A 27,161-nucleotide genomic window follows, 5' to 3' on the forward strand; every position below is an offset into this window, starting at 1 on the left:
AATTTATATAAAATCGTTTTGAAGATGACGACTATAAACACAAAATAACATCATTTTATCTATAAGATAAGTTCTTTTGAAATGTAAAATCTGGTTACTGGTACCAAATATTAATCCGAAACCCACATTATATAACCATACCATATTCGAATAGGGGTGGATACGAAATCCGAATATCTATCCGGATGAACTCGATTTTCCAAGTTTAAGATCGGACCAAAAAATAAGAAAAAAAAGGGGGCCCAATGCTTAGGCTAGTAATAAGCGTACAGTTGTAAGGAAACATGCAATGAAAGACCCCGTCACAGACTCACAATTCTATTATGAGAAAACCTGGTGACCAACCAGTCTGGTCTCAAGCCATTACCAGCCATCCAATCTTGTTCCGCCACGTTAGTATATTATGTGATTAAATATGTACTTGCCTACACCAGATCTCATCCCACGCTTCTCTCAAAAATCGGTTGTGATAAATTACAGCACTTGACAAATCTGCTGCATTTGCCCAAAGTTCCCACCCCACGACTCTCTCATTCTCTCTGTTGCGGGATGAACCAACATGAATGATTAGGGACAAGCAACGGACATTCTCTCATGCCCATTCAATTTACCTATTCACCTCGACCATCATAAAACCATCTCACGTGTTCGACACCCACCCACATGATAATTTTCTGAATTAGAACAAGTCCACGCTTCTCTCACACGATTAGGAGACACTTTTCGACAAATCCATAGACAAATCGTCCTGCCGGTGTTCTTCACAAAGGCAAGTAAATTTCTCTGCGAATAAAATGTCATGTCTTTGTGTATATATATTGAATTTTCAGCCAATTAACACGTCAAGGTTGCTCATACATTGTTGTCGATTGCAGTCCGAGGGAAGATTACAAAGCAAAAGATGCAATTTCTTTCGAATGGGTTCATCAACCCTGCTGAACGATGTGATTTTATTTTTGGTTGTTTTTCTATTATTCATTTTGGTTTTTATGTGAATCTAGTCTTTGAGAAGGGTGGGTTATCTTACTTGCGAATGCACTCTCAAGAGCTGCTATATATATATATATAATATTTTCTGTTTTCCCTTTTTGAAATCACAAAAAGGGTCACCCTGAGAATCCTACTAGCTATTATGTTATCTTTCTTCGCTAAATTCCCTTCCTTTGGAAAGTTATTTGATTGGTGGGGAGCGGCTCACCTCCTCAGAGGAAAAACTATACGAAAGGGAAGGATCGGTTTTTCTAGGTTTTTCGGTGCAGTGGAATTTTGGACAGATTTGAAGGGAAAGAGTACGATTGTACGAAGCAGTGAAATGTGCCATTAGAGGGATTAATCAGGTGCTTTCCATTCTACCCTCTCTAGACTCCTTTTTCTTACGTGGAGCCAGCCTGTTGGTGGGCTGTTTTTCGCCCAACAGCAACAGGACTGTTGCAAAGCGTTCTTCTTCTATTATAACCTCAATTTCATATCTATATCCCGCTTCTTTCAATCTCTAAATATTAATGGACCATTCTATGGAAAAGCCACCTGCCCAAAATATAGCATAAAACAAAAATTCTGAAATCTAAAAGCATTCCCTTCTCTCTCTTATCCTCAACTAAAATTTTTTCTTGTTAATTTTGTGTATCCTTTATACATTTCTTGTTAATATGAAAACAAGCAATCATGACGCAATTATAAAACCAAATAGGCTGGTTATATGAAAAACATTTGTGACCCTAAAATAAAAGTTGATGTTATTATAGTACAATTAAACCATTTAAGACATTATTTGTTTCTGCATAATCAAACCATCTGTAACAGTAAATCATGAACATAAGCACGTCAATCCAAAATAATGCAATGAAATTATGCTATAAAGGCAAATAGATTCGAAGATTACAACATAGTAAAAGGATGAAACACTCCTGAAATTGTCCTTTTTCTCCTTTTTTTTTTTTTTAACCCATTTCAGTAAAATACAATTCTTTACCAAATAAATTTACCACCCCCCCCCCCCCCCCCAAAAAAAAAAGAAAAAAGAAAAAAAAAACAGAAAAAGCCAAGACAAGTGAAACCACTCGATGATCCCCACGTCAATAGAGATACAAGATCGCTCCTCCCACCCAATAGGAAGGGGCAAGGATTCTCCTCTAAAATTGGAGAATGAAAATTAAAACACGAGGGGAAAAAAATTAAAGAATATTACCCCCAATACACAGCTAAAGTAACTAATGTCTAACAGAAGCCTAAGCAAAATGGCCATTTCATGTCACTCGCTCATATCCTATGATACAGGGGTCAGATTCAACTCAAGTGGCCTCAGGGCACCTTGAACAATCTCCTGAACAGTTCGGTTACGCCGGCAAACATCTGACATCTCTTCAATTGGAAGAGTCAGGTTATTAACATCAAATCCAGAAGATGCATCAGATAATGCTTTCAGAAATCTCGACCGCTCGACCTCCGTGACAGCCGTCAATGGAATTAGAGAAACACTCTCCTTAGCCCACTCTACTGCACGTGCCCCGTATGCACGAGTTAACGCCAGTAGCGTGTAAGTTACCTGGGGGTAAAGCAGGCTCCATAAATTCCCAAAACTTAAGTGAAATGAATATGGCTAATCATGTGCACACAAAAATAGTAAAAGGTTAAACAGTTCTATAACAAAACTTGGGGTTACCGGCTCTATTCGAGAACTAGGAAGGGCCCCTGTTAAAGAGGCAATCAAAATTCTAGTGATGCTAGCCCCGCGAGGAATAATCACAGAATCCCTGACAGGTAAGTATTGCTCTCCCTTGCTAGAGTTTGTAAGATCAAAGATATCGGATAAGAAGGTCAATATGGAATTAGAGGCCTCTCTGCAAGATGGAGAAAAAAACACATCAAATATGTTAATCACTAATATAATTCAGGTGGAGAGAGAGAGAGAGAGAGAGAGAGAGAGAGAGAGAGAGAGAGAGAGGAAGGGGGGGGGGGGGTATACCTATGCTGTACTGTGATCCCAATCATAGAACAATCTATCAATGGTTGAAATATTTCAGATGGCATAAATAGCTGTGGACAATAACGAATGCACCTCGATGCCAACAAAAAGCAATCATCTGCTATATCTGGTCTTGCAGTAAATTCCTGCAGAAAAGTTTGAAATAGGATGAAGTATTGATCAACGTAAAGGCAGATCTCAAGAGCAGAAACAACAATTGCCCCAGAATCAATACCTGAATATTTGTGAGAAGACTTGTTGTATGAAGGAAGAGTGATTCAATCAAATTTTTTAAATAGTTTGCACAAGATGAGTCCGAACCAAATATCTGAAACCAAGATGCACACATTACTCAAATATTAAGTAACAAAAAGAATTAAGTACTAGATTTTATGAACATAATTCACACCTTTATTACTTCACTAGAGAGATAAAGAAAGCAGGGCTGATGATGCTGTTGATATAGGCCTTGAATCTCTTCTAGCATAGCTCCAATTGTGATTCCCATGAACCTTCCAGATGTTCTCACCTAAGAAAAATTAAGTTCTTTATACAACCACTAATAGTAATGTTACAATTCCATTCTCAGGTCATACATTATACTAAAAATAACAATATACTAGGCACGACAATCAAATGATCCGAACAATGTTGTCATGGGAAACCACTCATTAATAAAAATATAGGGGAAGAAGAAAGTGAAAACACACTTCAATGCAAACAAAAACAGAGACAATTCAAAAGTGATACAAGAATAAATTGACACTAACAAGGCTAACTCATCATTATAGAGAACCAAGATCAACATAGATTCCTTTTCAAAACTCAATTTTGTAAGTGTTGTAGGAATAACAATAGCTCACAAACAAATAACTCAATAAACGCACATAAAAAAATAAAACTAGTTATTGAGCAGCATCAACGGGGAACAGAACTTTGGTTTACAACATCAGTTATTTGCAATGAGCATAACCACAAGTCAAAGTGGGAAGTGATCTACATGGTTAAAGTGGTAGAATACTAGAACAATATTTTTTGATGATGTGGAATCTCAACTAGGCAGGGCCTTTCAGACCCACTTTTGAGTTGTGAACCCCAGATTCAGGATCCCATTCCACCATAACTGTGTATTAGGTAATCGAGGTGCAGTTCTAGCATGGAATCGAAAGTGGGATGTCTGAATCTACAGCTCACCCCAAGTCCGCCCTTTGACCACCAGGTTTCACCCTGATAAGTAGGCCACTAGAATATTATGGTACACACCACTAGGTTCTCAGCACCATTATGCTAGGACATACTTTATTTTAGATTTTAATGTTACCAGTATAACAGGAGGATTTCACAATAGATTTATAATTTCATCAAGCACACCTAAGAAATAACATGGTTCAGAAACTTACAGCATATTTGCAAGCTCGGCAAAGAGACTCCATTGTTCTCATGTCCCACGCACGACTAAACCAGAATGATTTAGAACATTGATCAGAGAAGAATGGGAAATCCAGGTACATTAACATGGCAGCTCATCCTAGCTAAGAAACAATTTACAGTTACTTACAGATCAAAGATGGCTTTGAAGATTGGCCAAAGCCTTTGAATCGCATCGGCTACTGCTTCAGGGTGATTTACGTATCTGAAATGGGTTTCAAACTCGGCTTTAGAAGCATGTTGACAAAATCTTAAAAGGTTAATAGAAATAAAGAAAATACCAAAGGGAAATTGATCACACCTAAAGATGTATGCAAATCGATCGATATGAACAGTTAACTCGCGAGCAGGTTTCTTGTTTAATATCTCTGGACCTTGACTTACAGATTCCTGGTTGTTCACATTATAAAATTAGATAAATCGTCCACATAATAAGTTGAAGCAAATAAAACCACTTGGAAAAATAAAAAACCAACCTGTAAAGGAGCAACAACTGGCAAGCATAATGCCTCCAGGGCCCTCTTAGCATTGTCAGGAGGAAGTTCTGTAATGACCATGCTGCAAAAGATGTTAAGAAAGTTAAGAATAACTTCTCAATGGAGAATCTATTCCACCATGCAATGTTATTGTGTCAGAAGGAAGCAAAAATATACCTCAATGCTTCAACTAGATGCAATGAATCCTCAGCAGAGACTTTAAAACTACCTTCTCCGGTAACTGCCCTGTGATATATGTGGAAGAGACCATCTAAACATCCACAAAGCCTTCTCCGGCAATCTACAGTTAATATAGATCTATTTAATCCATACTTAATAAATATGATTTTTTTTTATAAGAGATACTTAATGAATATGATACAATATTCTAATGTGCAAAACATCAACCACAGGAGTGGGGTGAGAGAACTGATTAGTATCTTACAATATCAGAGCTGTATATTCAAAGGGGAAAGTAAAACCACAAGAAGCATATTTGAATAAAAATAATAATATCAAGCAATCCCACCAAGTAAATATAAAATTAAAAGTAAAGCCAATGGCCCTTGGACCAAGTAGCATCAGCTCCCACCATTACTAACGGGTGGAAGAAGGCTATGGGTTCAATTCCTTGCGTTTCATGAGCTTTTTATCATCTATGAGAGAGAGAGAGAGAGAGAGAGAGAGAGAGAGAATAAATACTAAATAAATAAATGAAAGGAGAAACCAACATAGACCACAGGGCTCAATTTTCAACTTTTTAGTCTGATTGGATGATAACCCAAATGATCGAGTTGTTGGCAGGTTGGAGTAGTCAGGTATGGGTCATTGCTGCATATGGAGGATGGTTCCCTCATGTCTAAACCGGTGATTGTGGAGGGAATGAAAAGAGCAAAACTTTAAAAATTGTGATAAAATAGTGGAGAAGCTTAAGTCCCTAGTGCTAAAACTTCATGTTTGGATGTCAGCTCAGAGTAACACTGGCTTCCCTAATTAATTAATTGTCTTTTTTGTTTACCGCCTCCCCAATATCTGATGTTCTCTCTTGTATGCACCTCGTTTACTTGGGTTGCGCCTCTCTGTGCTCTTAATAAGATTTGACTTATTTAGTCCTCATTTCAATCTGAGTAAGTCCTTGAACGACTCCTAAAATAAAATAGGAACACAAGTTATAAATCCAAACAATTATTCTTTTGTTACCATTTACAATTGAGGCCAAAACTAAAGATCCTAGGAACTAAGATTCATTATAACTAAAGATCCAAAGATTAAATCCATCTAAAACTTTGTAAGGATTTGCATGTGCTGAATAAATGTATCTAGAGCAATAATCCTTTACTATTATGTGAATAACAAGCCAATCGTTTATGAATGTACAATTAACCCCTAGGGGTTGGCTCAAGTGGTAAAGGCCTTGGTTTTGGTGGTATGATCCCTCCAAGGTCTAAGGTTCGAATCCTTTAAGTGCAAACAATTTCTATGGGCCATCGGACTGAGGGATTTTCCCCTTGAATTACCTGAGGTGCACTTGAGGGAAACTCCTTGTCGAGGGCCTGTGCACCCCCGGGATTAGTTGAGATGCTATTCTAGGAAACCCGGTGCCAATAAAAAAGAAATTAAAAAAAAAAGGAATCTAAAATCACTAAACACCATTACTGTCATGCAAGCAAACTTATTTGACAATGCTTGTACGCTTGTAAAAGTAAAAACACAAATCAGGTAAGCTTTGCAGTTCACAACACATATTACTCACCATCACAGATGTGTTTAAATGCCAAAGCCGCAGCTGCTGCAGAATCTTCAGATGTGCCCATACCACTCATGAGGATATCGATCAATGAAGGCAGAATGGATAGTCCATTCGATGCAGAATCAAGCCACTTTGAGTATGCTCCAATTGTCAGACAAACTGGAGGTATTTTTCATATGCATATGACAAACATCAATTTTAAACAAAGAATCTAAATATCATATACTGTGAATAAAACAAAAAGAAACTCCCATTTGATATGTGAATGCAAAGGCATCCCTCTGAGCAGCGAGGTGATGCAATGTTTTGGACTAAAATCCTTTTCTACCTTTGTAGAGATGGTTTACCATCTCCACCGGTGGTTAGACATGACCCTCATTGGGGAGAAGGTGCAGGGAAGAACAATCTTTCAGCTATAATATTTACCGTCTGAAGTAGTTGGGTTTGTTGAGGAATTGGAATTCCTCAGTTTTTGCAAGGAACAGCAAACAACATTCAAACATACACATCACTATGAACGTTCCAACTAACTTCTATTCTTATTAAATAAATTTCAAACATCATTTTTTAAACAAAAAATTATTTTGCTCCAGTGAAATGATTTTGCTCAACGGTACAATAATATTACCTGTCTGAAGTAATTGGGGTTGTTGAGGAAGTTTGGGAAGGAAACTCATAACCTGCATGCGGCAAACACACAACAAAAACTTGAACTCTTAAGTGTTCTTTACGGCTTATTATTGTCAACAACAGACATTACTACAAAAATCCCAAAGCATTTCTTCAACTAACTAATTATTTTTCTGTGAATTACACCACTTAGGAACAATAACTTTGCTGGATAAGAATACCATATATATCTATAGCCATTTTCTCACCAATAGAAACAGCCATTTTTACTACATCACACGCAAAAGGTAAGAAGGATAGAGACCCAAAAAATATATATTGATACCCTACCATCATGCTTTTTGTTCACAAGTCATTTTTGTTAATCGTGCAAAGGGGCTCTACCCAATTACACATAACGTATACAAGAGGAGCATGACAAGGGATTTGAAGGATAGCAGAAAAACATAAGCCTCTAAATAAGAACTAAGATGACTAGAACAATTATGAGCCGACATCCTGACATAAAGTGCGTTTGGCATTGTGGAGCTAAGCTCATCCAATGTCTTCTCACAATCTTCAGCGCATTTTGTTCCTATCACGCATACCACATTATGTGTAAAGGAGCTATCCTCTGAACTTCTATGCTCAACAAGTCAATGACTCTCCTACCTACCCTTTTGGGGTATCACCCACTCCACCCTAAAAAGATAGAAGACCAAGGCCTAGCCACTTCATAGTACAACGAAAGATGATACGTTGTTTCACAGAGCTTTTTGCACACCAATCCATGACCACGCACAACACAAATCCGTTCCCATGGAAGAGCATTTGGAAGACAAAGGCACATCTAAAGGCAGCATTTGTTGTATGGACAGCTGTTTGGGGAAGATCCTCATTCTCTCACTCTAGAGAATTTGAGGAAACGTCAAATCATAGTCAAGGATTGGGATTGTATGTGCAAGAAGAGTGGAGAGTCCGTTGACCATCTACTGTTTCATTGTGAGATTGCCATGACTTTGTGGAATGAAGTCTTTGCTCAGTTGGGACTACCTTGAGTGATGCCGAGAAGGGTAAACGACTTCCTAACTTCTTGGAAAGGCATTCAGGGCAACTCTCAAATTGCATCAATATGGAAGATGGTCCCAATATGCCTATGGTGGTCTATTTGGAGGGAGAGGAATGAAAGAAGTTTTGAAGATCATGAGCAATTAATGGATGAGCTTAAAAACTAAATTTTCAATACTTTACTACATTGGTCGATTGTTATTGATTTTCATGGGATGACCTTCCATGAATTCGTTGTATCACTAAACTAGCAGGCTTACGTGTTGCTCTTGTATATGTCCCATATACTTGGGCTCTTGCCTATTCTTTTGATCAATATAAATTTGTTTACCAATCAAAAAAAGAAATTAAGATGCTCCTCCTTGCGTTATCCATGGTTAGGTCCTTTGGAGCCTCCCTAATACAACTGTCCACATAGAGAATGCCGCATGTGATGGAACTTTGTACCACCAAAGACCCTTCCACGAAAAACAAGTGTGCACGGGTCGTACATAGGGGTTTCTTTTCTTTTCTTTCTCTGTAGAAGTTTCATCTAGCTAAAGTGCCAAAACATAAATGTACTATATCCCTAACCCCATGCTTCATTCCCCAACCAGTTTTTTTTTCTTTTTTAATTAAAAGATAGAAGAAAAAAAAATTGTTGGATAATGAAGGATGGGATAAGCAATAAAGAAATGTCCATCCAGTTTCCTGTCCATATTATTTTTGGGCAAATGATGTTTGGTTCTCCCAGAGGAAGAACTTCAATTCACACCCCTCCCTGGAAAACCTGTATATTTTTTTCCCGCTTTTTGAGCCTCCTTATCCCTAACAAATGCTGACTTGAGAACAAAGTAGAAAGTATTGAAGAATTTGAATGAAATTTTACCTGAGGCATAACTTCAGCTTCAACAACTGAGACATAATTTGATATAGCCCGAATGCAAAACAAAGCAGCCTCCGCTGGGCGCCACTCATCGTTTTCACCATTTCCACAGCCAGCTACAGCCTTCAATCATACAAAAGAGAGTAAATATAACCATAGCAAAAGAAATCTCGCAACAAGATTTTGAAACAACAAAAAGTACAATATACTTAAAACATTATCAAATTTTAACCTACAAAACACAGATCCACAAGCCACCATATTTTAGGGAAAACTAAGGAAAAAGAAAAGGCATTAACAAAAAATATCTTTTAAAATATCTTTTTCCAACACCTTCCAAAGATGCTGCATGAAGGACAAATGATCACAAATTCTTGAATTTCCTTTTTTCTTTTAATTGGACTGGGTGTCCAAGACAAAGTCCTAACAAATCCCAAAGGTGCACATGCCCACAACAAGGAGTTTCCTGCAAGTGCATCTCGGGTAATAGGAAATTCCCCCAACCCGATTGCCCCAAAGGTGTGAATGTGGAGTTTCAAGCCCAGGACCTCCGGTTTATACAGCTCGCCCACTACCCACCTCTTGGGGTTTTTAGGATTCTTAGGCCTGGTTTGATTTCACAAACCATCTCAACTCATCTTATCATTACAACTTTCCCAAATCCTCATACAAAATAAAATAAGCAATTCAACTTTTTCAAATCTCAAAACAAAAATAATATTAAAAAGATATATTCTAACAATATTTTCTTTAACTTTCAACTTTAATTTCAACTCATCTCATCTCATCTGTAAAAACAAACAAAACCACCTTATTCTTTTTTCTCCATCCCAAATCAAGAACATGGGTGCCCAATAAGTTTGATCCATAGCCTAACATAGAAAAAATCAAAGGTGATTCATTCAAAAAAAGTGAATAAGAAAGAGCGGTGATGCATTGTTGATCCAATTCAACCTTAACCCCTTTATATAATTCTTTACCCTACATATTTATTCAATAGTGTAAAATTACCACTTGTGCCAAAAGTTTTAGCTGATAGGAAAATGTAAATTTTATTATTTATTTTATATCTTAACACTTCCTCTCACGTGTGGGCTAGACTCTCCCTCAATAGGTGGCCCAAAACCTGCAATATTTAATTAAATGAGGTACAGTTTAGAGTCAAGGTTCGAACTCATGACCTCTACTCTGATACCATGTGAAATTACCACTTGTCTCAAAGCTTAAACTTACAGGAAGAGGTAAATTTTATTATTTATTTTATATCTTAACAAATAGCATTTGAGGCTTTCAGCATGCAGGGAACCTATGGAAACAGCAATTCTCAGTCACATACCAAATAAGGTTCATAAATTAAGACTTTTCAAATCAATTGCAAAGTCTACACAATTAAGATCTTCTGATGTGTTTCTAAAACAATGGAGAATACTATTCTGGCAATAGGCAAAAGTAAACCGACCTCAACAAGCTTCTTGTAGAGGATTTGCAGAGTTGCATCACCACCCAAAACTGATGCTGCATCAATCAAGACATCCGCAACAGCTACCAACATCACAGATTTGGTTAGCATTATGCAAGAAGAGATTAATTATCAATTGGCTGAAGACACAAACATGAAGAGAAAAAGGAACACAACATCCTTTTTTTTTTTTTATAAGTAAAAAGGAACACAACATCTAATGGAAGGTTCAATTCTCCAGACAAAGGAAATTGATAGAAAATAAAAATACAAACAAGTCTGTAAAATATCATTGAAGAGATAAAGCCCTGTTCAATTAACCGCCAATCAACTAGGATCTTTGTGCACTTGGTATATACACAATATGTAATTCCAATCAACAAGGATCTCTTTGAATTAGATGTTTCATTATGAGCTAAAAATAAAGAGCATTAATTCTGTGCCTATGGTCTGTCATTCTCTGTCCACCACTTGTCTTAATGGTATAACCTCTTCATTGGTTCAGCAACCACAATATTCTGCTTTACATTCTGGAAGAGTCTCCCAATAGAGTGTAAAATGATCAGCTAGAAATTGCCCCTACCAAAAATTTTGCATACTATCCAAAGATGACAAAATAAGAAATCTTTTAAATCACGTGTAATAGATGAACTTCTCTAATTAGTAAAGGACAATTAAAAAAAAAAAAAACAGAATACCATAAAGGTGATCATTACCATATCTAGTATGTTTAAATTCTTTGCGGTCCTCATGAGAGAGGTCAAGATAATCTTGGGGGTATTGAACTCGAAAGCTAACCTGTGGAGAAAAACCATAGCTCTCTAAAGATCTTGTTAGGGGGAAAATACACACACTCATAAGAGTTGTCTCTGTAACACTTTTTTTTATCGATAAATAAGAATTTTCTTGATGGGAACTAGGCATAGCCCAAGTACATTGGACATATACAAGAGTAACACCTAGGCATGATTGGCTAGTGATACAAGGAATCTGTAACAGTAATAAGTCCAGTTGAGAGACATTTTGCCAATTCTCCTACACTTTCACAAAAACATGTGGAGAGAAAAGGGTGTCTCAAATTAATACTCAACTGTTCATAAGGAACCATTTCTTGGCAAAAGTAAAAGTGGAAGAAGTTCCAAATGGCAAAATCCAAAGAAATGAATGTTCTACTCCATGCCAAAGACAGGAGACATCTAATCATGCTAGACAAGAAGATTGCTAATAATTTCATTCCCAAATTATTAAGATGATAATACCACCATCGCAATGCAATAGGAAAGCTGAGAAATAAGAATAGTTGTATAATCATATACACAAAGTTACCATACTAATTTTTGGGCGTACAAGAATGTGCCAATAGGAATTGATACTATTCTTTCATTACTGTAAAAATCAAATTGAAGTAGGAAGGTCCCTGTAAACAGGTGCTAAACATGTACGCCCCCAACCAAAGAGAGGAAATCACAGCCTAGATGAAGATAGTCAACGACTCCATAAAAGGAAATGGAGGACCAATACCAAGACAACAGATGTTATATATATATAGCTCAGCATATGCTACAAGAGTTTTGATTTTTGACTTCCTCATCCAAAGACTCACCAGGGATACAAGTGACTCATACGATGGAAAAAAAGCATCCTGCCTCCGTTTTCTTTCAGCTTCAATGGATGCTTCATTACCAAGTGGTAAATAAGAATCCCTGACGGATTGCAATTGCTATATTCAATATTTTGATTTATGCACAACTCAGTAACATGAGTAAATTATAGAAAAATTACCTTTTGGTCAAGACCACCTGAAGACTGTGCCAAAAGTTAAATGTCATGGCAGCAATATTGTCTTCTGGGTGTGAAGCAACTTCTAATAATGCATTTACTATCAACATTGATTCATCAGAACCTAAAGAAAAGAAATAATCAACCCGAAAGGAGATTTATCAGATCGAGGCAACTCATAAAATCAAGAGAACTTTGCAGTACTCCAAAGTACTTTGCAACGTTATAGGTAAAAAACATTCAAGAGTTTCTAAGATAAGGTTTTCAATCAATTTGAGATACGTATACCAGTGGCAATCAGTTCAACATATGAGTCACCCATGTCAGAAAATAATCGAGCAATGGCCTTCACATCCTCTTCATCCTAAAAGCAACATTAGAAAGAAATAATATTACGTACCCATAACGCATTAACTTCACCAATTTGCAATTAAATTCCGATGAAAGTCTGAATGTATTTGCTTCAAACCTTGTTTTTTATAAAAGTAAGGACAGCCTTGAACAAGTCAAATATACTTGGAAAGAGAACAGGACAACAAATCATTTATTCTGTCTTATTTTGGTTAAGCAGAGACTTATTAAAAATCATTTTGTTAAGCAGAGAAGGTTGCCTAATATCATTCACTAGTATCATTCCAATAACTTCCATGAAAACTCTGCTAAATTCCACTCAGATTTAGCAAAATCCCTGGCACAAAGTAGAACTGGAGTATATCTTGAACAATTCAAGCTGTTAATCATGATCCGATTTTGGAGGAGAATACTGCGGATATAAATTAAGGAATAAGTCAAACATATCAAATTTTCCACATTAATAAGAAACACACTCAAACGGGTGTATGCATTGTGGAGCTGACGTTTCAACCCAAGATTTGTAACTCGGTCAACAAAGGCAAAGAATTTATGCCTTTAGACAGAATAACCCCTAATTTAGCAGGAAACCCATTATTTTGTGAAGTAATGCTAGATTCAGGCCTAGGGCTTACACACTCTAGGCCTGTACAAATCATTTTCCTATTTTATGATATTCAACAGTACTTTCTAACACATGGACATTAGGCTATTATAAAGACCTAGACAAAGCAAAAATTCAAAACCCCATAAATGTAATACCTTTGAGGAATCTTTAAGATGTGCCTTTAAACTCATAACTTGAGGTACAATTACTTGGATCAAAGGCATCTGTACAGAAACATCACTAGAGCTTCCTGCCGCTGTGTAGTGTATTAATTCAGAAATGACTGCAAAATAGAAAGGGTATAAATAAAAACGCAAAATCATCTGATTCTATAAAGATTAATTATGCTAGGACTTAAATACAAAACAAGAAAATAACTTTTTCAAAACAATTCCCCATGAAATATAGCTTTTATCAACTATAATACCATTTACAGCTGCCTCTGAAAGAAACTCAGAATTCAAGCTTGAAAGAGCAGTGAGCACCAAGGGATGAGAAGCAAGCACAGATCCAGGGATCCTGAAATAACACAAGATTCACTTGTCCTGTTATCCACATGCTCAGAAAAGTTCACTTTATGCTGCATAAGAATCACACACCAAGGAAACTTCTACTTGCCAATTGGAGGTATATTTAATCTAGTAAGATTCATGATGTATGATATCATCATCCACAAATGCAAGTATGCAACTTGCATAAATACATACAACAATGTATTAACTATTAATAGGACTCCAACCAACAAAGGCTTTGACCCAACTATTTCAAGAAGGCTAAAAAATTTATGTTTTAGCATTCCATGCTTACCAATTTTCTATAAGTGCATGTTTGGGGTTGTGGTGGAAAATATTGCTTTTAACTTAAAGCTTAATACGTTAAGCTCTACTATTAAAAAGCTATTTATTGTTTGGGATCCGTATGTCTAAAGCACTTTCAAACATATTAAATTTGTTTGGAAACAAATTAAAAAAATCACTTTTTGAGATAGAAATGACATAAAAGGGCATATACTTAATAAAAATCAAAGATTATAATAAAATAATAACAAAAATAGTGTAATAGATTTTTCAGTAATTGTAATGAAAAAGAAAATCTCTTCAACGATGCATAAGTGATAAGAGAAGAATGAAAAATATTGATAGGCAAAGTCTTGAGTAGATTATACGAGAATAATGAAAAATATAGATGGGCAAAGTTGTCATTGTGTTAAAATGATGAGTCATTTTGTAATATACATAACACGGTAAAATATGGACTACTTTTTTTGAAGTGCTTTTGACAAAAAGCATCACTTTGATGCTTTTGGTGAAACGTAGTTTTCTATTTTTTCTTGGTTTAGAAGTATTTTGATGTAAAACTACTAAACAGATAAATTTTGTCATTTAAGCACTTTAGACCGTTCTACCGCACCTTTTAGATCTCTCACCCAATCCCAAACAGGCCCTAAGTAATCCAAACTTTATCAAAAGCTCAGAAGGGCACAATACAAAGTAAGCATACAGAATGATATGCCCAACCAGCAAGAAGAAGAAAGACAACAATATTCCTTAACTTCTAATAAGCTGGATAATTGGGAGCTGTTGTGAGCAATCTTCCAAGTACAAAGATTGTTGAAATTTATGTTCTGATATCATCCTCCCCCAGTCTTCAAAAGTTTGGGCATTGTGTTCTTGCCAAATTCATCACATTAAGCATAAAAGTACCATCCTCCTAACATCTAAATTTTTAGGACCACCACGAGGATTGAGCCAACATGCCAACAACTACATTACCTCAAGGGCATAACCCACTAAAACCCAAAAGTGCTAAATATCGCTGCCTATAAGCTTCTAGATAATTCACAATGTAGTAGTAGATGATCAATGTTTCCCCCTTTTTTTTGCCTATACAAAAACATTCCAATACCACACTATGCCTCTTTCACAGATTATTCATCATTAAAATCTTACCTAAGGTAACCCACCCGTGGGTAGCCCAAGTGGTAAGGGTGAACTTGTGTGCATGAGCTCCATGTCACAGGTTCAATTCCCCCTAGGATCAAACTGGGATTTAAGTGGGAGGCCACAGTGGTGGGTTGTTGTGCTATGTCTCCCCAAGGGTTTAGGTTCCATGGGTGAGTCCTAAGGGCTCTGCCGTGGGGTAGTTCCTCCGGCATCAAAAAAAATAAATAAATAAATAAATCTTTTTTTTTATATTATACTAAGGTAGCCACCCAAACAAAGAAGGCTATTCTTGATGCCAACTTTTTTTCCAAAGTCCTCACAAGTTTACCCTTAGCCTCAAAAGCCCTCACATCAAGTATCAAATAGGTAAACGCCTCAAAATGATGTGGCTATGTTTGGTTACCATCAACTTTAAACATTGATCAAAATATTTTTCAACTTCAAACCAAACATCTTTTTATTATTTAAACTTCTCGTCCAATTAGTTTTACCAAGTCCAATGGAAAGTCAAAAACACAAAATCAAAACAACTTTTTACAAAAACCAAAACAAAATATCCTAAACATATTATATGCTACGGTGGTTGAACTCCTAGCCAGTTGGAAGAATTTGGATGGAATTCCACAAATCACACGTGTGGAAGATAGTTCCTATATGTATTCTTTGGTGCCTATGGAAGGAACAAAACGATTGGACTTTTGAAGATTAAGAGCAAACATTGGAGGAGATTAGATTGTTCTTTGTTAAAACTTTGTTCCTATGGATGGGTGTTGTAGATTGTAAAGGATTAGATTTTCATGATTTTCTTGCTTCTATCTCTCCCTCTTAACTAGGTGTAAAACTCTTATATACTCCTTGTGTACTTGGGCTATGCCTATTCTTATTAATATATCTTTTTTTTAACCTATCAAAAAAGAAATCAGCTTTATAAATGGAGAGTAGATATTGTATGTTTGCAAGAAACAAAGTTGGAATTTATCCCCCTTCGCATTATTAGGAGTTTGTGGGGTTGTAATCAAGTGGGGTGGCATTACTTACCATCCAATGGAGCATCAAGAGGCATCTTAGTGATGTGGGACAAAAGAGTGGTGGAAAAGATAAGAGGATTGTTAGGGGGACTTTATGGTGGCTTGCTCGTTTAAGGTTCTGCTTGGCCAATGAGATTTTTTAGATGAGAATTTTGAGTTTTAAGATTAAATATTAAAATATTATATTTTAATATTATTATTGTATTGGGATTTGAAAAAAGTTAAATTGTTTATTATATTTTGTATGGGGATTTGAAAAAGTTGTAATGATGAGATGAGAATTTTATATTTGAGATGAAAATTTCTTATGGCCAAGCAGTACCTAAGAATGTTGTAGGTGGATACCAATGGGCTTTCGCAAGAGTTTATGGTCCTAATCTAGACCACGCACGAAGTTTATAATGGGATGAGCCAATTGGACTAAGCAACATATGGGACTTATATTGGTGTATTGGTGGCAATTTCAACGTCACTTGATTCTCAAGTGAAAGATCGGGTGGTTCTAGCTTTTATCCAGCCATGGTAGCTTCTCCAACTTCATCTTTGAACAAGATTTACTGAACATTCCTCTTGCAGGTGGCTCCTTCACTTGGTCAAGCAACTGAGAACATCCCTCTTGGTCAAGGATCGATGGATTTCTAATATCATCATAATGGGAAGCACACTATCCAAACCTTATTCAAAAGAAATCCCCAAGTTTTGTTCTGATCACTTTCCTATCCTCGTCGATTGTGGAGGTTTTCATGGTGGTCTTCTTACCAATTTCATGGAAACTCAAGCTATATCTTAGCTTGCAAATTAAAATCCCTAAAGAAAGATTTGAATGTGTGGAATGAGAAAGGTTTAGTGATGTGGAGGGCCAAAAAAAAAAAATACTCTCTTGGAGGAATTCAAAGGATTGGAGGGCGTGGAAGAGGAGAATGAATCATCTGAAGCAGAGAGGGTCCGTAAAATCCAAGTGGCTACGGACATTGAAAGGGTTTCTTTATTGGAAGAAATATCTTGGAGATAAAAATTGCAAGCATTATGGTTAAAGCAAGGAGATAGATGCACCAAGTTCTTCCACCGGGTGGCCAACTCACATAAGAGGAACAATACTATAGAGATCACAGATCGCATTTTCAGTTACTATAAAAATGTACCCTCGGAAGAATTTTCTTGGAGACCACAATTAGATGGGCTTGCTTTTGACGTTCTTGATGCATAGGAGATGGAATAGCTCAAAAGGTTGTTTGAGGAGTTAGAGGTTAGGCAAGTATTAAAAAACATGACAAGTGACAAGGTTTGAAAAACGCCTAAATGCAACTTTTATATAGCTCATACCAAAAAAGCATGGTGTTGTAGAGGTAAAAGATTATCGTCCCACTTGGTGAGCGGGTTGTACAAAATTCTCTCCAAAGTATTAGCAAACAGATTGAGCAAGGTGTTGGAGAAATTAATATCAAAGCTTTAAAATGAGTTCGTCAAAGGTATGCAAATCCTCAACTTGGTGCTTATTGCCAACAAATGCTTGGATAGTAGACTCAAGTCGAGAGAGTCGAAGCCTTTGTGCAAGTTGGATATGAAAAAAGCCTATGATCATGTCAACTAGAGATTCTTAGGGCCAGTTTGGATCCTCAACTCATTTCATCTAATCATTATAACATTCCCAAATTCTAACACAAAATATAAAAAATAATTCAACTTTTTCAAATTCCAAAATAATAATAATATTAAAAAATAATATTTTAACAATATTTTATTCAACTTTCATCTCAACTCAATTCAACTCAGCTCAACATCCAAACGCAGCATTACTCTACATGCTAAAGAGATGTGGCTTTGGTAGGAAATGGCGTACTTGGATTCATCATTGTATCTCTACGGCTTGTTTCTTTATATTGGCAAATGGCATGCCAAAAGGCTTGTTTAAAAGCTCACGATGATTGAGACAAGATAATTGGTGATCCTCTATCTCCGCTACTCTTTGTTTTTGTTATGGAAGCTTTTAGTAAGATGATTTCAGGTGTCGTGGAGGGTAGGCTCATATATGGATTCTTAGTGGGGGAGACAATCACTAGCTTGCTCAACATATCTCATCTATTATTCACCAATAATACCTTAATCTTTTGTGGGGCCAGCCATGAACAACTTTGAGCTTTGATGGCTCTCTGATTATGCTTTGAAGCTATATCAAGGTTGAAGGTGAGCTTGGCCAAATCAAAAGTAGTGTCAAAGTATGGCTTCTATTTTGGGATGCAAGATATTGCAGTTGCCGATGAAATATCTTAGCCTCCCATTAGGTGCCACGTTCAAGTCGAAATTTATTTGGAATGTTGTTCTAGAAAAATCGGAGATGAAATTGGCTAGTTGGAAGAGGATGTATTTATCCAAAGGTTGTAGGGTCACCTTAATCAAAAGTACTATTTCCAATTTGCAAACTTACTTCCTCTCATTATTTCCGCTCCTTGCCAAGGTGGCTCATCGCATGGAGAAACTCCAACGTGATTTCTTATAAGGGCACTGGGGAATAAATAACGAGTTTAAATTTCACTTATCAAAAAAATTTAACTTGGTGAAATGGGTCATAATATGCTCTCCCATTAAAGGAGGGGGAATTGGGTATTTGGAACTTGAAATCTTTCAACAAAGCTTTGCTTGGCAAATGATTATGGACATATCACTATGAACAAGGGCCTTGTGGAGAACCGTCATCGAATTGAAACATGGAGAACCATGAGGAGGACGGTGTTCTAATGAGCTGAGTGAGCCTTATGGAGTGGGGCTGTGGAAGCATATAAGAGGCCGGGATAAATATGCAAGAAATATCCCCTTCATTGTGGGTAATCGATCCAAGGTCAAGTTTTGTCATGATGTACGGTGCGGCAATAGGCCACTCAAGGAAACTTATCCACAAGTTTATGGTGTAGCAAGAATGAAAGAAGCATCAATTGCGGACCTACTTATCATCTCTAATGGTATTCCCCAATGGAATGTTATATTCCTTAGAGAAGCACAAGATTGGAAAATTGATGTCTTTTCGGCATTCCTTGACATTGGGCATTCCACCCATTTGTCAGGGGGAGAGGAAGACAAGATTTTGTGGTGCCCCTTTAAGAAAAGGATATTCAAAGTCCGCTCTTTCTACAAAGCCATGACCACGCACAACACAAATCCTTTCCCATGGAAGAGTATTTGGAAGACAAAGGCACCCCTAAAGGCAGCATTTTTTGTATGGATAGCTTCTTTGGGGAAGATCCTCACTTTAGATGACTTGAGGAAACATCGAATCATTGTCATGGATTGGTATTGTATGTGCAAGAAGAGCAGAGAGTTCGTTGACCATCTGCTACTTCATTGTGAGATTGCCATGACTTGTGGGAATGAAGTCTTTGCTTGGTTGGGACTAGCGTGGGTGATACCAAGAAGGGTAAGCAATCTCCTCGCTTCTTGGAGAGGCATTCAGGGCAACTCTCAAATTGCATTTATGGAAGATGGTCTTAATATGCCTATGGTGGTGCATTTGGAGGGAGAGGAATGAAAGAAACTTTGAAGATCAAGAGCAATCAATGGATGAGCTTAGAAACTTATTTTTTAATACTTTAATCCATTAGTCAATTGTAATTGATTTTCATGGCATGACTTTTCACGAATTCCTTGTATTACTAAATTGGCACCCTTAGGTGTTGCTCTTGTATATGTCACGTATACTTGGGCTCTTGTGTACTCTTCTGGTCAATAAAAATTTGTTTACCAATAAAATAAAATAAACTCTTACCATCCACTTTCACAAATCCCAATTACAAACATATTTCAAAAAAATATTCAGATTTTCCTATCTACCTTTACAAAACCTAATAAAAACATATCTCAAAAACTAGCAAAATTCCATAAACCAAGCATGGCCATGCCCCTATGTTTTACTCTATCCCATAATAAACAACCACAGTCCACCTCTAGATACCATCACCTTATAATGTAATGATCAAGCCGTCCTACAAAGCCAATATTAGAAGCTCCAAAGGATAAGGAAACTTCCAATCAAATTCAAAGGAATCTAACCAATTAAACAAAACAGTTTTCCCGATAATACAATCAAGTAAACCATGCTTTCCCAGGTGGAGGATCCTGATTTTGTAACGACTGCATTACTCAAGTAATTGCAAACTCTAACTCTATTCTCTTATGGTTAGTGTCTCCAACCATGCACCACTTGTAATGAACAATGCCATAACAAAATAACTCATCCTAAAATCTCCATTAGATTATAGGGGTATAAGCTACTCACCACTATTTATGAGACTACAGGACTTGTACAAAGTACTCCCCTTTCTATCTAGGAAACAAAGTTTCTGAGGGACTATTAAAATACACGCAAGTACAAAACTCAAAAAAAAAAGGGAAATGCATACCCATGCTTCAGTCGAAGCCAAGACGCAAATGCCTCAAGAACCTGACAAGTCAATAAGGTTGAAATGACCCAAAACCACTTAGTAAACAAGAAAAGGTGGGTTACCCATTATGTCCCAAACAGCAACATAGACTCAAATTAATAAGTTCCCAAAAAGAACAAAAGCTCCCACCTGCTCCTTAAGTTCATTAATACTCAGACAAGCTGTCAAAATACTTAAAGCTACCTCCATTTGAGAAATGAGCTCTTTTTCAAATTGGCGACGTCTTTCTGGACGAGCTGCTATCTTGTAGTTATATACTTCCTGATTGCAAGAACAAAACAGGTAGAGAATCCATAGAGGCACCAAAGTTACTACCTTTCTAAAGGTATACATAATATGACTATCTATCCTAGGAAAAAGTAAAGTGTGTGTATTATTATATTTCCTCCAAAGACCACCGCATGAAACATTACCTTGTTTTCTCCATACTATCAATCCCTATTTAAGGGCATTGGAAAGACAATAAAGGCCACAAAATAAAGTGTTCCTGCATTTTAATTTTAGATAGGAATTCCAATCTAAGAGGATTAGAAATATGACTTGTACAGCAAAGACTAGAATGGTGTTATAAAGGGGAAACAACACTCTTTCATAAAGACAGATGCAAACATTCATGCTATCGACCAGTCAAGACTAGTTGGCATCAAAGGAATCAGAATTCAAACCACCTTTTCTTCTTGGTAAATCTGAACCACAATAGATGCATCAAAGGGTAGCCCAAGTACACAGGGTATGTGCATGAAATATATAAATCACAACCTTTAATTAAGTGATAAGGATATGACCGCTTATTTATGGTCAATTAAAATATTGTGTTTGACCAGAGCAGTTAATCCCACTTCTCAGGTATCATTTCTTTTACTCCACTTTCTACTCGGTCAAGGGCATCGCTCAGATCTTCCATGAACAGAATTCTCATTATTTAATTTTTATGCAGATAACTTTCTTTTTTCTTCCTAAAAGATTCTGAATAGATCACCAATATATATTCTCAAAATCCATACTTCATACATACCTCAGGCAAAACCGTAAGTAGCTCCAAGAATCCAGGTATGTATTCTGGATGAGACTTCATCTCATCTCTAAGCCAATTCACGATACCACCATCTCCCCAATCTTCTGCAGGAACATATACAGCCAAGGCAGCCACAGCAATGCTAATCTACGAAGCAAGCCAATTGAGCATAATATTCTCTTGATTTCATAAAATTACAGGATGAATGTGGAGGAAATTTTCTAATAGTACCTGGGTTCTAACTTTAGGAGGCCCTTTGTGAAACTTTTTCAGTAATGTCTGCATTGAAACATCCATGCAATAAAATCTCATATATATGATAAGAACTGTTAAATCACTATCTCTACACGTGTAAATGATTGTTTAAATTCAGATAAAAAATAAAATCATTTCTTCATAGACTATATCCTGCAAGGGGTGAAAACCTTCAGAAGATACAGAACAGATATTTACTCACATTTAAGGAATCCCTTAAGGGACGAAAAGCTTCAGAAGGAAGTTCTTCAAAATCTCGTTGTACCTGGATCAGACACAAAGGGCATGACAACACAATAAGAAGTCCATTCCCCAGCAACCATCATATCTAAACAAGGTTTTCATTTGTTTCATATTTCATATATCTGTAGCAGAAAGTGTGTAAGCTTACCTTGCTCCTAAGGGTTTGAGAACAGAAGATTAAAGTTTCAAGATTGCTAGTGGCATCATGAAGCAAATTATCAGCAACCTAAAAAAGGAAAAAAAATTAACTAAAACAGAACACATTATAGCCAAATGGCCTTTCCGAGAAGTCATAGAACAAGAAAGAACAATATAACAAATGCTAATCAAAATGGAACAAGATGTAAAAGCATCCAATACAAATGGAATCACCACACAAAGCACAAGTAAAGAAATATACAGCCAGAACTTTGAACAAGAAGACTAGTACCAATCAGATAACATGAAATTCCCAATACAAGTTACAAAAGAGGACGGAAACCAAAGATTTTTAAAAGTTCAACCAAAGATTTATTATATATACTAGGTGTATTCTCTTGTATACTTCCTGTGTACTTGGGCTATGCCTATTTACTTCGAATAAAATCTCTTATTACCTACCAAAAAAAAAAAGATTTATTATACATATGACTAATGCAAATTTATTAAAAGCGCAAAATGGCGCAATCCAAGTATACAAAAAGTAACACCCAGCTAGCTAGAAGAAAACAAAAGGCATTTTTTGTCCAGAAAACTGGAGAATTGGAAGTTATTGTGAGCATCCATCAGAACATAGAGAGTGCAAAATATGATAGCTTTTTACTTCTGTCACTGTCCACTCTCAGTCTTCGGAAGCTCAAGCATTGCATTCTTGTCAAATCCATCACTTTAAGCATAGGGTAACCATCCTCTAAAAATCCTGGAGTTTTATGACCTCCGTAAAGATTTTGCGAGCATGCCAACAACTCCACCACTCATTAAGGCATTAACCACTCAAACCCCCAAAGTCATGAATATTACCACCCCACTGATAAACCCTTAAGCAACTCACAACCTAGCAAAAGGTGATTAAAGCTTTCCCCACTCTATTGGCACATAGAACAACACCAATCCATTACTATAACGTGCCTCTTTCTCAGATTATCTATCATTAAGATATTTCCTAAGGCTGCCAACCAAATAGCGTGTAGAAAAAACAAAGTGTGTGTCTATATATATATATATATATATATCTCCCAATGTTGGGATGATAAAAATTGCATCCTATTGGGGTATACTATTAGAAATCAGCAAGTGCTGTGCAATTCAGCCTCCTTGCATTGGGATAATCGAAAAAAAAAAAAAAAAAGGAAGGTAGTCTTCTAGGTGTTGGTCACCTATCACCCACCTCATATCTAGTAAAACAAGAGGAGTCCCACACTCACTTCTAATATTGTTCAAATTTTTCATCTAATCATTACAACTTTCTCAAACGTCCAAAATAAAACAAAAAACAATTCAACCTTTTCAAATCCCAAAGCAAAAATAATATAAAAAAATTATATTCTAACAATATTTTAACTTTCTAATATTTTTATTCAACTTTTTCTCTCTCCTTTCCCAAAACCCAATAAAACATCTTAACTCATACCATTTCACTACTATTTAAAGATTTCTCATCTCATCTCGACATCTAAACGAGGCCTAAGTAGTTCCTAAAAATGAGTTAAGCATATAACCCTAGCCAGCATACTAGGTGAGCCTGAGCCCTCAGGCTCAAGCCCAAGCTGAAATAGTTAAAGCTTGGCTCTTTTGCAATCATACACCAAAACATATAAAACAAACAAATCAATTCAAAATTAATGCCAAAACGCATAGAACAGAACATATTTCTCCGATAAGTTAAATAGTTTTTCTAATGAACAATAAGTTATATACTTTTCTTTAATTTTTTTTTTATTGGCACCGGCTGTCCGAGAACACCGTCCCAACTAATTCCGGAGGTGCACAGGCCCTTGGCAAGAAGTAGTTTTCTTTAATGAACGATAAGTTTTATAGTTTATTAAAAAACTAAAAATATTCTTCCCCAAAAAACCAACACCCAATGTACAAGAATAGAATTCATGTGACTAAACATTAATATTGATTACTACATCTTAAAACATACAGTACATGAATTAGAAACAAAAGACTTTCAAGTTAGTACACAAATTACTGAGATGAAAATCACACTGTCTAGGCTCAGAAGAGGGAAATCGTTGAAGGCCTTTAGTGAGAAGTATAAAATGAGAAATCAAAAACTTCAGTACATTATCTTTCCCTTTTTCTCTCAGCAGCCAAGCATAGTACGACTGAAGGATCAGAAGAAATCGTTAAAGATTTACTATAGTTAGAAGTATAAGTATAAATGAGAATTCAAAAACTTTATTACATATCTTTCCCTTTTTTCTCTCAGCTGCCAAGCATAGTACGACTGAATTCGAGTGCAGGCCCTCGCGTAGTTGCCAGATACTTAGATTATTCAAACTTGTCAATTTACTTTCGTTTCTTCACATTTTCTAAGCGACCAAACAGACCATTCATGGCTTTCATGACCCCAAAAAAAACAGTGGACCGCTACTCAGATTTCAAAACCGAGCCCTAAGTGAAACACATTCGAAAAACGCAACATTCGAAAAACGCACGTGCACCAGTTTTTCAAAAGCAATCCAAACATCTACTTGTGAACTTCTCAAATCCAGCTCCATCAGCAAAACAGCAAAATAGAACCAAGCATATCATAAATACCTCCTAAATCTATCACAAATAAATCAAACATAAAAAAATAAAAAGAAAAGTAGTCTTCTTGACACAAATCGAATCCCCAAGCTTCCAATACCAAGCGAAACCCTTTGACTCCAAGAAGCAAAAAGTGGATAGCGAAGTACCTGCCAGGCGTCGAGAGTGCGCTGAAAATCTTGGAGCCAGCGATCTGCTTGCAGACGAACCGTATCGTCGGGGTGATGGTAGAGAGCGTTTAGGGCTTCTTTCACCGTGTTCTGGAGCTCCATGCTCGGCTCACGAACCAGAATTCTGAGAGTAGAAAGCTAACTCTTCGATTTGCGTCAGCGTAATGTTATGACGATCTCTCTGCCTAATATTATTTTCTCTTGTTTTTAAGTCTCTGTTTTTTTTTTTTCAATTTCTGGATAAAGGGGAGTTCTTTTGGCGCCCCGGAGGAGAGAGAGAAATGGCGTTTGGGGGGTGACGACCATGAAGATCGGTGGTGTTTCGGAAGGAACTGAATCTCTATCCGCCGTCCGATCTGTGTTTGTCCGACTCTCTGGTCAATAGCAATCCCTGAAATGTACACGTGTACAATTGTTATATTTTTATAGTAGGAAAACACAAGTCTTACAGAGGATAAAAAAAATTTTTTGTTTTAATTTTTTTTTTACTTAGTGACTAAGTAACAGTTTTAAAATGAATTTTTTATTTTTCTATTTTTTAAAAATGTCTAAATAGTTTAAAAAAATGATAAAAGAAAAAGTAAAAAAATAAAAAAATGTTTTGCCTTATCGATAGAGAATTTTGGTATAAACTCTCTATAGACATAGCAACGTCATAAATAGAATAGTTCTATTTATCATCTTCATATACTATACACTATATCTATTTCATTTTATTTTTTATTTTTTTATAATAAATATATAGTATACAGATGATAAGAAGAACAACTTAATTAATTTAATAAGAATAAAATAAAAAAATAATTTTAAAATATATAGTGTGAGATAATGAGTAGTATTCTTATTTTTATATATAGTGTAAATTCGAAAAAATTTTCTTTTTTCTATTAAACAAAAATTTTAGTATTCTAACCTTCACTTTATTTACTTAATTTAGAATAATACAATAAACAACAATTTGGAAGAGGAAGAGAAATCTTGAAATGAAAATGATATGTATATATAATTCTTTTTATAATAATTTATAAACTTTTGTTTTAAATTATGAGTATTTTTATAAAATAATTTACAAAACTAATATCATTTTAAACATTGGTATAAAAAAATTGTGTGCATCATTATTTATCTTACAAACCAAATGTGTGAAGAAGGGTTTCATCATTCAATGGAAGACTGCCAAGTGCCATGTCAACCTCCCATTGCTGCAGAACAAAATATAACTACACTGAATTATGCCATCAACCTTCTTGAGCTATATTCTTCCCCAGCAATCTCTATCATGAGTCATTCCTGCAGACAAATTCGACTTATATTGAACACTTGCTTGAACATAAAAATATTTTGGACCAGAAATTCCACCGGGGTTTTCTAATTTAGGGTTGTACAATCGGGGTAGATATTTTCCAAGTCCATTACCGAATACAAAAATCTAAATGAATCCAAATAGTTATCTACCTAGATTAGACCGAGTGGCTAAGATAAAACTAGATCCGGTGGGGATCCAATTACATAACTAGATCCGTAATCAGGTCTTATCTAAAAAAATATAGAAAATAATTCAATTTTTTCAAATATCAAAATAAAAATAATATATATAAATTATATTTTAATAATATTTTATCTTTATAATATTTTTAACTCAAAACTCCATAAAAACATATTAACTCAAATCATTTATTATTATTTACAAATTATTTTACTATTTTTAACAAATTATTTCATCTCATTTTATCATCTAAACTAGATAATTTCGTCTCAACATCCAAAATCACGACTTAAGATAAAAGTTTTGCTAAAATCTTAACATTAATCATGCATGCATGTAGTACTTTTTGTTTTTCCTTTATTTGTTTAAGCCACCTTAGATTTAACCTATTTGTTATGCAAATATATTGTCTTCAGGAGATGCATTTTCACAAACTTCTCGAGTGCTTAATTCTGATATGGCGAAGTCATATATGTACCAACATTAATTAACATA

At 35.9% G+C, this 27,161-nt stretch overlaps 1 protein-coding gene across 3 annotated transcripts; it reads right to left on the reverse strand.

Moving 5' to 3' along the window:
- Positions 1-1,824: 1,824 nt before the first annotated feature.
- LOC122281355 (transportin MOS14-like) lies at positions 1,825-25,516 on the reverse strand. Of its 3 annotated transcripts, none has more exons than XM_043092767.1 (27): positions 25,160-25,516; positions 22,423-22,500; positions 22,234-22,296; positions 22,008-22,055; positions 21,777-21,923; positions 20,945-21,022; positions 20,720-20,760; positions 13,785-13,876; positions 13,513-13,640; positions 12,688-12,763; positions 12,403-12,523; positions 12,224-12,323; positions 11,337-11,418; positions 10,621-10,703; positions 9,165-9,284; positions 7,248-7,299; positions 6,623-6,778; positions 5,047-5,170; positions 4,870-4,951; positions 4,695-4,783; positions 4,524-4,598; positions 4,366-4,420; positions 3,375-3,494; positions 3,201-3,293; positions 2,966-3,111; positions 2,663-2,840; positions 1,825-2,545 (listed from the first exon to the last, which is right to left on the reverse strand). In XM_043092767.1, the coding sequence occupies exons 1-27, from the start codon at positions 25,280-25,282 to the stop codon at positions 2,267-2,269; spliced, it is 2,829 nt and encodes a 942-aa protein (XP_042948701.1). In that variant the 5' UTR covers positions 25,283-25,516; the 3' UTR covers positions 1,825-2,266. The 3 variants fall into 3 exon arrangements, with proteins under 3 accessions (XP_042948701.1, XP_042948700.1, XP_042948702.1); XM_043092766.1 differs by having other exon boundaries at positions 20,891-21,022; XM_043092768.1 differs by lacking the exons at positions 22,423-22,500; positions 25,160-25,516 and having other exon boundaries at positions 20,891-21,022; positions 21,777-21,918; positions 22,234-22,284.
- Positions 25,517-27,161: the final 1,645 nt, after the last annotated feature.

The sequence above is a fragment of the Carya illinoinensis genome, chromosome 11 (genome assembly GCF_018687715.1).
Source record: "Carya illinoinensis cultivar Pawnee chromosome 11, C.illinoinensisPawnee_v1, whole genome shotgun sequence".
Lineage (NCBI taxonomy): Eukaryota > Viridiplantae > Streptophyta > Magnoliopsida > Fagales > Juglandaceae > Carya > Carya illinoinensis.

What these genes read in the sequence shown, in the direction of transcription:
- LOC122281355 (XM_043092766.1), bottom strand. Translation starts at nt 25,282, where the DNA reads ATGGAGCTCCAGAACACGGTGAAAGAAGCCCTAAACGCTCTCTACCAT. An exon ending in CATCTAGTTGAAGCATTGAG is followed by an intron (nt 4,952 to 5,046) that starts GTATATTTTTGC and finishes CATCTTTTGCAG; the next exon opens with CATGGTCATTACAGAACTTC. An exon ending in CAGTTGTTGCTCCTTTACAG is followed by an intron (nt 4,784 to 4,869) that starts GTTGGTTTTTTA and finishes GTGAACAACCAG; the next exon opens with GAATCTGTAAGTCAAGGTCC.